Source organism: Rhinoraja longicauda, chromosome 14 (assembly GCF_053455715.1).
Source record: "Rhinoraja longicauda isolate Sanriku21f chromosome 14, sRhiLon1.1, whole genome shotgun sequence".
Taxonomy (NCBI): Eukaryota; Metazoa; Chordata; class Chondrichthyes; order Rajiformes; family Arhynchobatidae; genus Rhinoraja; species Rhinoraja longicauda.
In genome coordinates this window covers 20,130,380-20,142,950 of record NC_135966.1, presented here as the reverse complement: position 1 = coordinate 20,142,950, position 12,571 = coordinate 20,130,380, and the positions used below count along the sequence as shown (strand labels likewise).

Genomic DNA, 12,571 nt, shown 5'->3' with positions numbered 1-12,571 from the left:
TCACTGCATATTATTCACAAAATGCTGGAGTAACTCAGCAGGTCAGGCAGCATCTCGGGAGAGAAGGAATGGATGACGTTTCGGGTCAATTACTCATTGTTTGAATTAGTAAAATGATCTTGATGTAATATTAGATTGCATTCTTTATGTATCAGAATGGACATAATGACAAATAGGCTGGGCACTACATAAGTAATTTCAGAAAGGACTTGATGGATAGTAGGACTGAGATGTTTGAGCATAATCAATTGAATTGGAAACATTTCACCAATTAAAAGATACCACCAGTAACTTAACAGATGATGGCTACACAACACGATTCTTACAGTCTTGGAATTCTTAACTCCAAAGGCACCTGCGTTTTCCCATCAAATAAAGATGAAAGATGAAGCTTTTTTTTAAAATGCTTCGAAGGAAAGTCAGCTAATTATGATTGGCAGATCCCTGCGAGATGTGTATACTGGATAAAAAGCAGGCAGAATTCCTTAAGAACTGTAAATATTGCTGCAAGGTTTGGAACACTTGATTTAACAGAGCTGCAGAGAATTGTATTGTGGTCAGATACTTCATTTTAAAAGGATTAAAGAAAAGAGAATTATGATTTGTTCATAAGGGAATACCTGCTGCTAATCATTTACAATTGATCAAGGACTTTCAGATGCATCTCACCTATGATATTGGCTAAAATTTTGAAACTCTCTCCAGAAATGTGCGTGCTGCTGAAAGTATTTTTGAACATTTAACTTGTAAATTCTAATTAAAACTCAGAACGGAGAAGGCAGGAACTGGGTACTGATTGTGAATAATCAGCCATGATCACATTGAATGGCAGTGCTGGCTCGAAGGGCCAAATGGCCTACTCCTGCACCTATTGTCTATTACTTTACAAGTAAAAATAAAGTATCACCTCTATGAAGGAATGTGCATAATTTGTATTACAATAGATGTATTGAGATACTACACAAGGTAATGAGACACAATAAGTTAGTGTATCAGTGCTTCATCACGGGTACCAAGATTCATATCCATCAATAAAGTCGCTTTCTCGCAATATTATGTGTTAAAAGGTCAGTTTGGGACAAGAATGTGCATGTTTTCTAGAATGTTGAATCGTCCAATACATCTATTAATTTAAATCATTTCAAGGAGACTTTGAATAACTATTCAAATGTAATAAAATTCTTAATTCGTGAAACAGTTCAACAATGTGTTAAGAAATGATGGCAATTTTAACATTCAGTAGTTTGGTCACCACATGACCACCCTCTTCTGCACTTGTATTCCTGTGAAATTACCTTCTACAGTTCATATAAATAAGGAATTTGATGCACAACAAATGAATCAACTGCGCATTAGAAATATTCTATGTGGTTTTTCATGTGTAGGAAATATTCCACTAGCAGTTAATTTCAACTCATACAATTTCAGTGAAATGAGAAGTTTACTTGGATATTATTCAGCAATACATTTGCACATTAAATACAAAAGGCTTTATTAATATCAAATTTGTCCAGGGAAATTCATGAACAGTACATTTCCACATTAAGTGGTGAACTATGTTATCAGCATTCAAATTCAAAATACACTCATATCAAAGTAAAAAAAGTTTTTCCACAAAGTTTCATTCAAAAATGAAACCAACGAGTCCAAAGCAAATGTAGTATTTGCATGCTTCACTCTGTACACTGTTGAGCAGCTTCACTGAAGTCCAGGAGTATTGTATTATGAATCATTAGGGAGTCCAAAAAGTTTAACAGTTCCAGCTTCTCGACTGTTATCATACTTGCCGTCTTTGTCATCACAAGCAAAAGCCAAGAGTGGTCGCTTTGGATGCCATGCTACAGTGAAAGTAGGCGAGTCACACTGCACCTCCCACAGCTTCTCGCCTATTGAAAAAATATTTTTTTTTAATTGACTTTGTATTGAAAGGCACTTACTAATAAGACAATTACTATTCCGCATTTCATAACACATATTTTCACATATTTTCATATCCGTACGAAGCCAGTCAGGATAACTATTGCACAGAAATATATTCAGCCACAGAACACAAATTTGTTTTCTCTATTCCTAATTGTACTTTATGCCACTTTACATAGAACATAGAACAGTACAGGACAAGAACAGGCTATTCGGCCCACAATGTCCATGCTGAACATGATGCCCAGACCATCACCTATCCCTCCAGTCCCTGCATATCCATATACATGCCCTGTCTTTTAAATGTCACTAACGCATCAGCTTCAACTAAAGCAGTATGTTCCAGGCACTCAGTATCCGGTGGGGAAAAAAAACACCCTGCACTTCACTCTCAATTATATTTTCTATTTCTACCAATTCTTTACTCAGTGATTTCATCTTCCTAAAATTGCCCAGTTCTCTGGTTTATTATTTCTCTTTGTAATATGACAAATATTAGTTCTATCCTTTTGTAAGAATGTTCAGGCCCAGCAGATTAGGCATGATCTTTCCTCCCTTTAAATAAATGTTCAAACTGATCGAGGATCTGAATAAAATGTATGCGGTGCCCACAATCAAGTTCCGATGGAGCATGGGCCAAGGACATGAATGACATCAAAATGCTCTTCATATGCCACATATGCATATGTCAAAAGATAGTTTATTACAAAAGCCTAACAGAGACAAGTAAACTTTCAAGAAGTCAGGCAGCATCTCTGGAGATCATGGATTTTATGCTTTACAACTCAAATATGCTTTACATCTCAAATATAGAGTCAAGTCAGGTTTGTAAAATAGCTGGCTGGCATTTAAAGAGAAACACAAGTTTACTTTAAAAGACATTTAATTACAAGAATAATGGCACTGGTCACCAATTAACACTACATTTATTTGCAAATTCATACCAGTTTCTACTTCTGCAATGTCGATGAAGTGATCCTCAGAAGCTGATGCTAGCATTTTCCCGTCATGACTGAAGCTTAACGTTCTTACAGGCCAGTCAAGTCTGAAGAAAGCAAAGGACCAAAACTGTGAATTAAAAAATTCTGTTTTTTTTTTTTTAATTATTGGCAAAAACAAAACTTATCAATAGGTTGTCATTCTGGTTCTGCAGCACAGCAGATAAAATTGCCCTCAATCTGGCTCTTGCCTTCAATCCTGACTACTGATACTACCCGTTGGGAGCTTGCTTGGTCTCCTGCATGGGTTTCCCCAGGTGCTTTGGTTTCCTCTCACATTCCAAAGAGGTGCTGGTCAATAGTTTAATGTTACGATAAATTACTCCTATTGTGAGGAGATTTCGTTTGATTTATTATTGGCACGTGTAGATACAGTAAATAGCTTTTGTTTGTGTGCTACCCAGTCAAAATAAACTATAGTTTTTTAGATTAAAAGGAGATTAAAGAGAAGATTGTTAGTGTAAGAAATGCTGCTGTTGAAATAAAGATTTAAAAAAGAATGGAATGATTGCAATGGATGACAGCAGATCTCCTTCTGGGACCAGCTTGCAAAGCATTGCCACGATCTGGTGCCATCTTGGAGAAGTAGTGGTCAGCTAATCAGAAATTAAAGGCCTACTTATCTTCATTGATGATACAACTGCTGATGGTAGTAACATAATGAATTCTGAAGCGTTTAGACACATCCTATCTGCTCAAGTTCAAACAAATGCCTCAAAACCCATTGGCCGGCAACACAATGATTCCAAACATACTGCTAAAGCAACAAAGGAGTCTTTTAAAGCTAAAAATGGTCAATTCTTGAGTGGCCAAGTCAATCACCGATCATTGAGCATGCCTTTTATATGCTGATGAGAAAACTGAAGGGGACTAGCCCCCAAAACAAGCATAAGCTAAAGATGGCTGCAATACAGGTCTGGCAAAGCATCACCAGAGAAGACACCCAGCAACTGGTGATGTCCATGAGTCGCAGGCTTCAAGCAGTCATTGCATGCAAAGGATATGCAACAAAATACTAAACATGACTACTTTCATTTACATGACATTGCTGTGTCCCAAACATTATGGTGCCCTGAAATGAGGGGACTATGTATAAACACTGCTGTAATTTCTACATGGTGAAACCAAAATGGATAAAAATGGCCTTTATTAAAATCTGACAATGTGCACTTTAACCACAAGTGATTTTTTTCTATTACAAATCTCAATTTGTGGAGTACAGAGGCAAATAAATAAATGATGGGTCTGTGTCCCAAACATTTGGGACCCGTAAGGGAGCAGTAGGACAGACCATGTACATGAATCATGAGCAAACTGGACAGAGCGAAGCAACTGCAAACTAAAAATCTGCAACAATAAATGGCTGAGGGTGAGCAATGTGAAGAGGTGCAGGGTGATGAGCTAGCATACAAAGTATGGTGAAGCATGAAAAGGCTGAGAAAGTACACAAGAACCATCCACATCAAGCATGGATGTGACAGGCGGCATGGAGAAGGTAGAGGTAGCAGGATGACCAGGAGCAGGTGAGATAACCTGGGCGACCTAAGGGTGTTCTGGTGGACCTGAAAGGGCAGAAAGCAAGTAAACCTGATAGGGAAAGTCGTCAAGTCAAATTTATTTATAAAAGCACATTTAAAAACAACACACTAAGAAACAGACACAAAAAAAAAACAGTTCAACGGGACAAAACAAAAATCAGCCCCATCAGAAGGCTTCAAAACGCTAAAGAATAGAAGTATGTTTTGAGCCTGGACTTAAAAGAGCCGATGGAGGGGGCAGATCTGATAGGGAGGGGGATGCTGTTCCACTGTCTAGAAGCTGCAACTGCAAAAGCGTGGTCATCCCTGAGCTTAAGCCTAGACCATGGGACAGCCAACCTGAGGGATCTGGAGGTAGAGTAAGGGGTTAGAAGGTTTTTGATATATTGGGGGGGGGGGGGGGGGGGTGGCAAGCCCGTTTAGAGCTTTATTGACAAACAAGAGAATCTTGAAATCGATTCTGAACCGTACTGGCAACCAGTGGAGAGAGGCCAGAATAGGGGTAATATGGTCCCTCTTTCGGATACCTGTAAGGAGCCTTGCGGGACAGGGATGACTGACTGACTCATCCCAGTATACAGGGAATTGCATTAGTGCAAGCGAGAGGATATAAAGGCGTGATGACTTTCTCCAGATCTTTGAATGAGAGGAACGGCTTGATTTTAGATATGGTGCGAAGCTGGAAGAAACTGGCAGTCTATAAAATATATGATCTCAGTATATAAAACTGGGTCTGAAAAAGAGACATTATCGGGCCTTAATCTAAACTCTCTAAATTAACAATTCTCCTTGTCACGTTCAAATACAAAAGAACACATGTTACTAAAAAATATAAATAAATAAGCAGCTTCCCATCACTGTAAAATGGATTTGAAAAACAGCTAATGTAAAAACAGGTCAGATGCAATAGCTTCCCTACTTTCCATGATCAGTCCCAAGCTGATTATCAATATTTTGAGCACATTCCAACCTTGACTCACCTGGAGAAGCACCTCACACACACAAGTTCATCCACACTCCAAAGGCTGACCAGTGCATCTGCACTCCCTGTCGCAAAATATTTGCCAGTTGGATCAAATTTAATGCAAATGCAATTCGAAGGATGTGCATTGATTGACTGAATAGGTTTCAATTCTGGATAACTGAAACATAATTTAAAAAGTTAAAAACTTAGAATTTGCAATGTCAGATTATTTCATTAAACTATTGAAAACAACCCAACCTTTTTGCAGTAAAACATAAGATCAGAATTAGACAGTAATAAATACTCAAATAACAGTTTTGTACACAAAAGTACATTCTGGAAGTTTAAGATAAATTTATATTTGTAGAAGGGCTAAGAAAATGTATAAATACATTGAACCTATTGAAAGAAATTTATTTTCCTTGCCATGCCAAATCTGCGGAATTTAATATCAAGTGATTATTCTCGGGTTTCCATACTTGCACTCTATTCCCTTAGCGTGGGTGAACAATTGATCAGATGCTGATGTTTATCTCACTGTTTTCTCTTGGAATTAATTAAAACTCTTGATGCAGATCTTCCACAACCCCATGTTTACCAGTCAACTGCACCCTGGGCCTTGTTGTTTCATTCCAGCATGGTCCAGGGTTTAGTTTTCCCCTGGGAGACTGGCTGATGGCACATCGATGAGGCACTGTGCCTCCCTTTACATGTGGACAGCTGTAGTCACAAGAACAGCACTGAAGCCCATGCACCTGCTCTTCAACCGATTGAAAGATCTAAAGGCTGTGAATGTTGCTTGCACCTAACTTGATGCCAATCCAAACTAATCCCAGTTGCCTGGACATGGTCTGTACTCCTCTATTCCCTACCTATTAATGTGCCTGTCTAAATACCACTTAAACATTGTTATTGCATCTACTTCCACCATATCCCCTAAGTGTTTAAAAACAACATTGAAACAGTTAAATCAAAATAGCTTTGCTCCTAATTTCCTGGTAACAGATTTCTCTGCCAAATTCAACTGACCGAGCATTTGAGGAAAAAACTGGAGGAGCTCAGTGGGTCTCCGTTCTGGTGTACTTGAGGTCTGGGGAAATGTGCACTGCAGCGCGGCGGCAGAGAGGTCATAGAAGATGGCCGTCAGCAGGACGAACATGGGGCTGTAAGATTTGAGAAGTTTTCCCTCTGAAAGCAACACAAAACCAAAGAGCTGCAGTTTGGACATTTTAAACGGGAGACTGGGGCTGATGGCGGAGAAAGGCTGCGGTCGGTTTTTTCCAAGGGACCAGCCACAAAAGCAAAAACCTTACAGCCCAGTCTCTAGGTTTCTGCAAAGCCACGGCCAGAACAATGGATGGGTATTGGCCATGCAGAAGCTTGCGAAACCAGGTCGAAGTCCAGACACTGGGGTACTGACATCAGCATACTCACAATGCCCCAAGCCGACCTACACAGTTAATCTCGTTAAGGGGGCACAATAGCCCATAGAAAACTACCTGGTAGGTGATGGGAAACCAGTTAAACCCATCACCTTGCAACGAAATACCAATTAACACCGTCTGGCCATCCCCGGTATCCCCGGACATAAGCGCAGATCAGAGAGAAAACTCATACATATCTTTTTAAACAAAGAGATTCCAAGATCTGGCGGGAGATAGGACGGGTCAGAATAGTATAACTGGCCACGACTTTTGGGTTTTAAACTCAAGAAGAAATACTGGAAGAAGAAGCTGAAGCTAGAAGAAAATCTGCAAGAAACGCAAGCAGGCAAGAAAACGAATGCAGGAGGAAGAAAAGACAGGCAAGAAGAACGGATGCAAGAGAGAGGAACAGGCACGCAACTCGAGGAGAAATACAGCAAAACGAACAGCCAGTAACCCCAGTAATAGCCCCATGGTGAGCATGCACCCAGATCTTGCATATCCTGGACATAGTTTAGTGTAGAGGGGAGGGTGGTTTGAATAAACGTTGGGTGTGTAAAGAAATATGTGTTGGTCAATTTTGCGATGTGTCATACGTTCCCCATCTTACAGTCGTGTATATGTCTTGTAGAACTGTGTGTTTTATGATTCATAGTTATAAGTATTCGTGTGATTCGGTATGTGTTTTATAGACATGTATTATAGAACTGTATAAGTATTCATGGACAATAGTCCCAAGCGCTAAATAAAAGCCTTTTTCATTTAAACCCTGGTTTTAAAATCTGGTCTGGTGGAATTTTTCTGCACTATCAACGCTCCTGCATCTAAGTCCAGTGTCTAGAACCGTAAGGGGTGAGTGGGTCGAACCACTCACGGGGAACCAGTGTGCGCGGCCTGGTCAAGGGATCAGAGCAAGGCACGGGGACCTTAGGTCGGGCGAAAGCTCGGCGCAGAAACCCCTTACAGGGCAGCGCCTTGCGGCCGCTCTCCTGCTGCTATCCACCGCGATGGCCGCCCGGGGCCGGGGTGGGTGGCTCCCTCTCCCCGCTCCCGGCCCCAGGGGAGACTCCCCGGCCGCCACAGCCTCGTATATACCCTAGGATCTTGCTGTGTGCTTTTGGAGTGGGGGAGGGGAGGGTGCTAGACCAATGCAGGAGAGGTTTGGACCCAATGGGTCCACGGGTCGTCTAGTATATTATAAATTCAATTACACCTATCGTTGACAGCCCACATTGAAAAATTCAAAATGTTAACTACCTGAGTAAGTTGATGCAACCATTGCCATTGGTTAGGAAAAACATGTCGTTGTCATTGTTCCAAGAGATCTCATTCACTTCAAACTTAAATTGTTCCTCAGCCCTCGACCGGTGTGATTTTGCATCAATGAAAGTCACCACATCATCCTTGTTTCCTACAGCGATCGTTTGTCCATCGGGACTCCAACAAATGTTAATATTCTCACCTAAAAACATTGGACCATGAAACATTGCACACATTCCCTTTACTATAATCAAAAGTCAAAATTTACTAATTTTGTACTTGTTAATTCTCTACGGATACAATTCTCTACGATTAAATATGACGATATATAATTTATCCACTAGCATTAGTGGATTATCCTAGAATTATCAAACAACCGAATGAATTTAGGACAGCTGACCAAAAGCTAGATTAAAGAAGGATGTTAAAGGTGGAGAGAGGGCGGCACAGTGTTGCAGCAGTAGAATGCTGCCTTAAAGTGCCAGAAACGCAGGTTCGAGCCTAACTACTGGTGCTGTCTGTACGGAGTTTGTACGTTCTCCCCGTGACCTCGTGGGTTTTCTCCGGGTGCTCCAGTTTCCTCAAACATTCCAAAGAAGTGCAGGTTTGTAGGTTAATTGGCTTCTGTAAATTGTCCTTAGTGTGTAGGATAGAACTAGTGTATGGTTGATCGCTGGTCGGCGTGCTCAGAAGACCGAAGGGCCTATTTTCACGCTGTATCTCTAAACTAAATTAAGAAGGCACAGAGGCTAAAAGAGAGAATTCCTGGGCCTGGGAGCCAGACACTCATAACCACAAATACCAACAGTGCAATATAACGGTTGATGGGAATGTGTGGGAAATAAAATAGGTTCGGATAGGATTAGTGTGCCCTGATGGTCAGCACAGACTTGGGCTGAAAGGTCTGTTTCTCTCAATGACCCTATGAAGATAGTCTTCCAGAGGTATATTAAGCCTTTCCAATGTCCAGTAAGAGCAACTCAATGCATAGATTTCAATTATATATACTGGCGGTAAATGACATAATTTCCTTTATGTAATTGATCCAATAATTTGCAATTCCTGAATACAAGAACTACTTTATAATATACTGCAGTGTCAACAAAACCTCCTTTGACAGTACCTTTGGTGTTGACAGTAGCAACACATTTTATAGTTCTGACATCCCAGATTCGAACAGTTTTATCTCCAGAAGCAGTCACAAAAACGTCTGAGTTGGTAGGGTGCCAGCAGAGTTGGTCTACGCTATCACCATGACCACGATAGTTATTCTCCTTAACCTGAAAAAAAAATCTTTTAGAATAGCTTGAGAATAGGATATTTTAAAATTCTCCAATAGTCTGCTGTTCAACTAATTGGATATCTCCATTGATCAGTATCTGGCTCAACAGGTGATGTTTCCTGTATTGCCCTTCCATCCTCCAAGCCCCAGTTCCTGTTCTGCCATTAATCTTATCTGGTTCACTATAAAATAATAATACTATGAAACATGCAATGTTGGACTATTAATAGGAGTAACATCTGAAAATATCTGCCAATCCAGCTCCATGAGTGTCCTGAATGTGCAATGTTATCAGTTTTACTGCAAACATATTGCGCTTTCTGTGAACTACTTCTTGTGACAAATTATTCAGAAGTGCACATCCTTTATTTGAAAGTTGGGGCAGAGATGAGGAAATTCAATAGCCTGACCGCGGGAGAGGACGGCAGGGGAAGAGAAAATACATTCTGGCCTTCCATCACAGTGCGCTGGTGACTGGAGGAGACTCACTGTGATGGATGTTTCTTTTTGTTTGGTGTTGGTTTATGATTGTGTGTTATTGCTTATTTTTATTGCTCTTATTGTTGGACTGTGGGTCATCTTTCATTTCACTGCACATTTATGTGTATGTGACAAATAAACTTGACTATTGACTAAAATATAAAAGATTGGGACCTTCTGCAGGAGAAAGAGGGTGGAGTGGTTGAGGAGGATGTGTAGAGCGACCCAGATCCGAAGGAGGGTTTGCAGGGCGAGATGGTGTGCGCGGGAGTATGTGGGATGATGGATGAGTGGGGAATGGGTGATGGGAGAGGGGGGCAATGGGTGGGGGGGAGGGTTGGGTGGGTGGATGGGAAGAGGGTGATGGGTGGGGGGACAGGAATGGGGTGGTGGGTGGGGAGGGGAGTAATGTTTGACAGTGAGGAAGTGATAGGTGGGGAGGGGGGTGATGGGTGGCTGCGAGGTATCGGGTGGGTGGGGTTGGGTGGGGTTGGGTGGGATGATTATTGGGTTGGGTGGCTGTGAGGTGACGGGAGAGGATAGAGGATAGGAGGTGATAGGTGGGTGGGGGTAGGGAACGTGGCGATGGATGGGTGGGGAAAGGGGTAATAATTGATTGGGAGGAGGAGGTGGAAGTGGTGGGGTGAGAGGAAGGGGGTGATGAATGGGTGGGGAAACATGATGGGTAACTATGAGGTGGAGGGTGGATGGGAAGAGGGTAATGGGTAGCTGTGAGTAAGTGGTGGGTGGGGGGAGAGGAAGGGGGTGATGAGTGGGTGGGGTGGGGACAGTGTGTGGCTGTGAAGAGGGGGAGGGTGGGGTGATGTGGGTGGGGAGGGGGTGATGGGGGTGGGGAGGGGGTGATGGGTGACTGCGATGAAGCAGACGAGAGGGGGTGATGGATGGGTGGGGAGGGGGGTAATGAGTGATTGTGAGGAGGTGGTGGGGGTGAGAGGAAGGGGGTGATGGGTGGGTGGGGAGATGTGATGGGTGACTGAGGAGGGGACGGTGGGTGGCTGTGAGAAGGGGGGAGGGTGGGGGGAGAGGAAGGGAGTGATGGGTGGGTGGGGAGGCGGTGATGGGTGACTTTGAGGAGGTGGTGGGGTGGGGGAAGAGGTGGTGGGGTGGGGGAGAGGTGGTGGGGTGGGGGGAGAGGTGGTGGGGTGGGAGAAGAGGTGGTGGGGTGGGAGAAGAGGTGGTGGGGTGGGGGAAGGGGGTGATAAGTGACTGTGAGGAGGTGGAGGGTGGGTGAGGGAGGTGGAGGGTGGGTGAGGGAACAGGAAGTGGGTGATGTGTGACTGAGGAGGTGGAGGGTGGGTGGGAAAGGGGTGGTGGGTGGGGAGACATGATGGTTGACTGAGGGGGAAGAGAAAGGGGTGGGGAGAAAGGGGGTGGGGGAGAAAGGGGGTGATGGGTTGGTGGGTGGGGGAGAAAGGGGGTGATGGGTGGGTGGGTTGGGGAGAAAGGGGGTGATGGGTGGGTGGGGGAGAAAGGGGGTGATGGGTGGGTGGGGGAGAATGGGGGTGATGGGTGGGTGGGGAGACGGTGGTGGGTGATTGTGAGGAGGAGGAGGAGGAGGAGGAGGAGGAGGAGGAGGAGGAGGAGGAGGTGGTGGGTGGGAGAGGAAGGGGGGGTGATGGGTGATTGAGGTGGAGGTAGGGTGGGAGAGGAGGGGGGGGTGATGAGTGACTGTGAGAGGAAGGGGGGGGGGTGATGAGTGACTGTGAGGAGGTGGTGGATGTGTTGGTGGGTGAGTAGCGCCGAGTCCCGGGTCCCTTGGCATCAGCCCCCCCCGGGCTCCTACCAGCCGGTCTTTCTCCAGCACGAAGACGCTGGCCGTCTTGTCGAAGGAGCCGGACGCGAGCCTGCGACCGTCGCAGCTCCAGGCCACCGAGTGCACCTTGGCCGTGTGCGCCGAGAACTCCTTGGTGCGGCCGTTGGTTTTGAAATGTTCCTGCGTCGCGAACAGGTCGGAGGCGGCCGCCATTGTAGCGCGCTGCGGGCCACGGGGACTGGTGAGGAGAGAGAGAGAGGGGGGGGGGGGGGTGGGGGTGCTCAGCCGCCCCCGGAGACATCCACCCAGGCTGCGGGGACACAGGGCACCGCGGGGAGAGCGCTCGCAGTGAATTAGAACTAATTTATCAGAGATGGATATCTGTGGTTAACTCGGAATCTTTTTTTTCTCTAATTTTAAAAGTCTCCTTTCCAATGGACCCCTAAATTTAAGGAGAGATGGTACGAACGGACTCCACCAAACAAACTTTATTTATAACGCGAAGGGAACAAAACCCGGGTGTCGGCTGTGGGAGGAGCGAGTCATCGACATCGAGCAGCCTGGCGCCAGGCGCAGCGCGGTGTCATGACTGTCCTCCTCCAATAGTCAACAGTCAATTTATTTGTCACATACACATAAATGTGCAGTGAAATGAAAAATTACCCGCAGTTCAACAATAAGACCAATAAGAATAATCAATAAAAATGCAATAACACCTACAATCATAACCAACACCAAACAAAAGAAACATCCATTACAGTGACTCTCCTCCAGTCACCTCCTCACTGTGATGGAAGGCCAGAATGTATTTTTCTCTTCCCCTGCCGTCTTCTCCCGCGGTCAGGTTGTTGAAGTTGCCACGTCGGGGCGGTCGGGGCTCCCGACATTGAAGCGCCCGCACCGATTCTCAGACTGATTTGCGAGTAATTCG

General features: G+C 44.2%; 1 protein-coding gene across 1 annotated transcript; it reads right to left on the bottom strand.

Moving 5' to 3' along the window:
- Positions 1-1,469: 1,469 nt before the first annotated feature.
- On the bottom strand, positions 1,470-11,872 carry thoc3 (THO complex 3). Its single transcript, XM_078411100.1, has 6 exons — positions 11,671-11,872; positions 9,228-9,384; positions 8,102-8,306; positions 5,437-5,598; positions 2,865-2,965; positions 1,470-1,886 (listed from the first exon to the last, which is right to left on the bottom strand). The coding sequence occupies exons 1-6, from the start codon at positions 11,851-11,853 to the stop codon at positions 1,723-1,725; spliced, it is 972 nt and encodes a 323-aa protein (XP_078267226.1). The 5' UTR covers positions 11,854-11,872; the 3' UTR covers positions 1,470-1,722.
- Between the last annotated feature and the right edge of the window lie 699 nt (positions 11,873-12,571).

Coding starts and splice junctions, on each gene's coding strand:
- thoc3 (XM_078411100.1), bottom strand. CDS start 11,853: ATGGCGGCCGCCTCCGACCTGTTCGCGACGCAGGAACATTTCAAAACC. Junction 9,385..11,670: donor TGCTGGAGAAAGACCGGCTG/GTAGGAGCCCGG, acceptor TTTTTTTTTCAG/GTTAAGGAGAATAACTATCG. Junction 2,966..5,436: donor TGTGTGAGGTGCTTCTCCAG/GTGAGTCAAGGT, acceptor TGCTTTCTTCAG/ACTTGACTGGCCTGTAAGAA.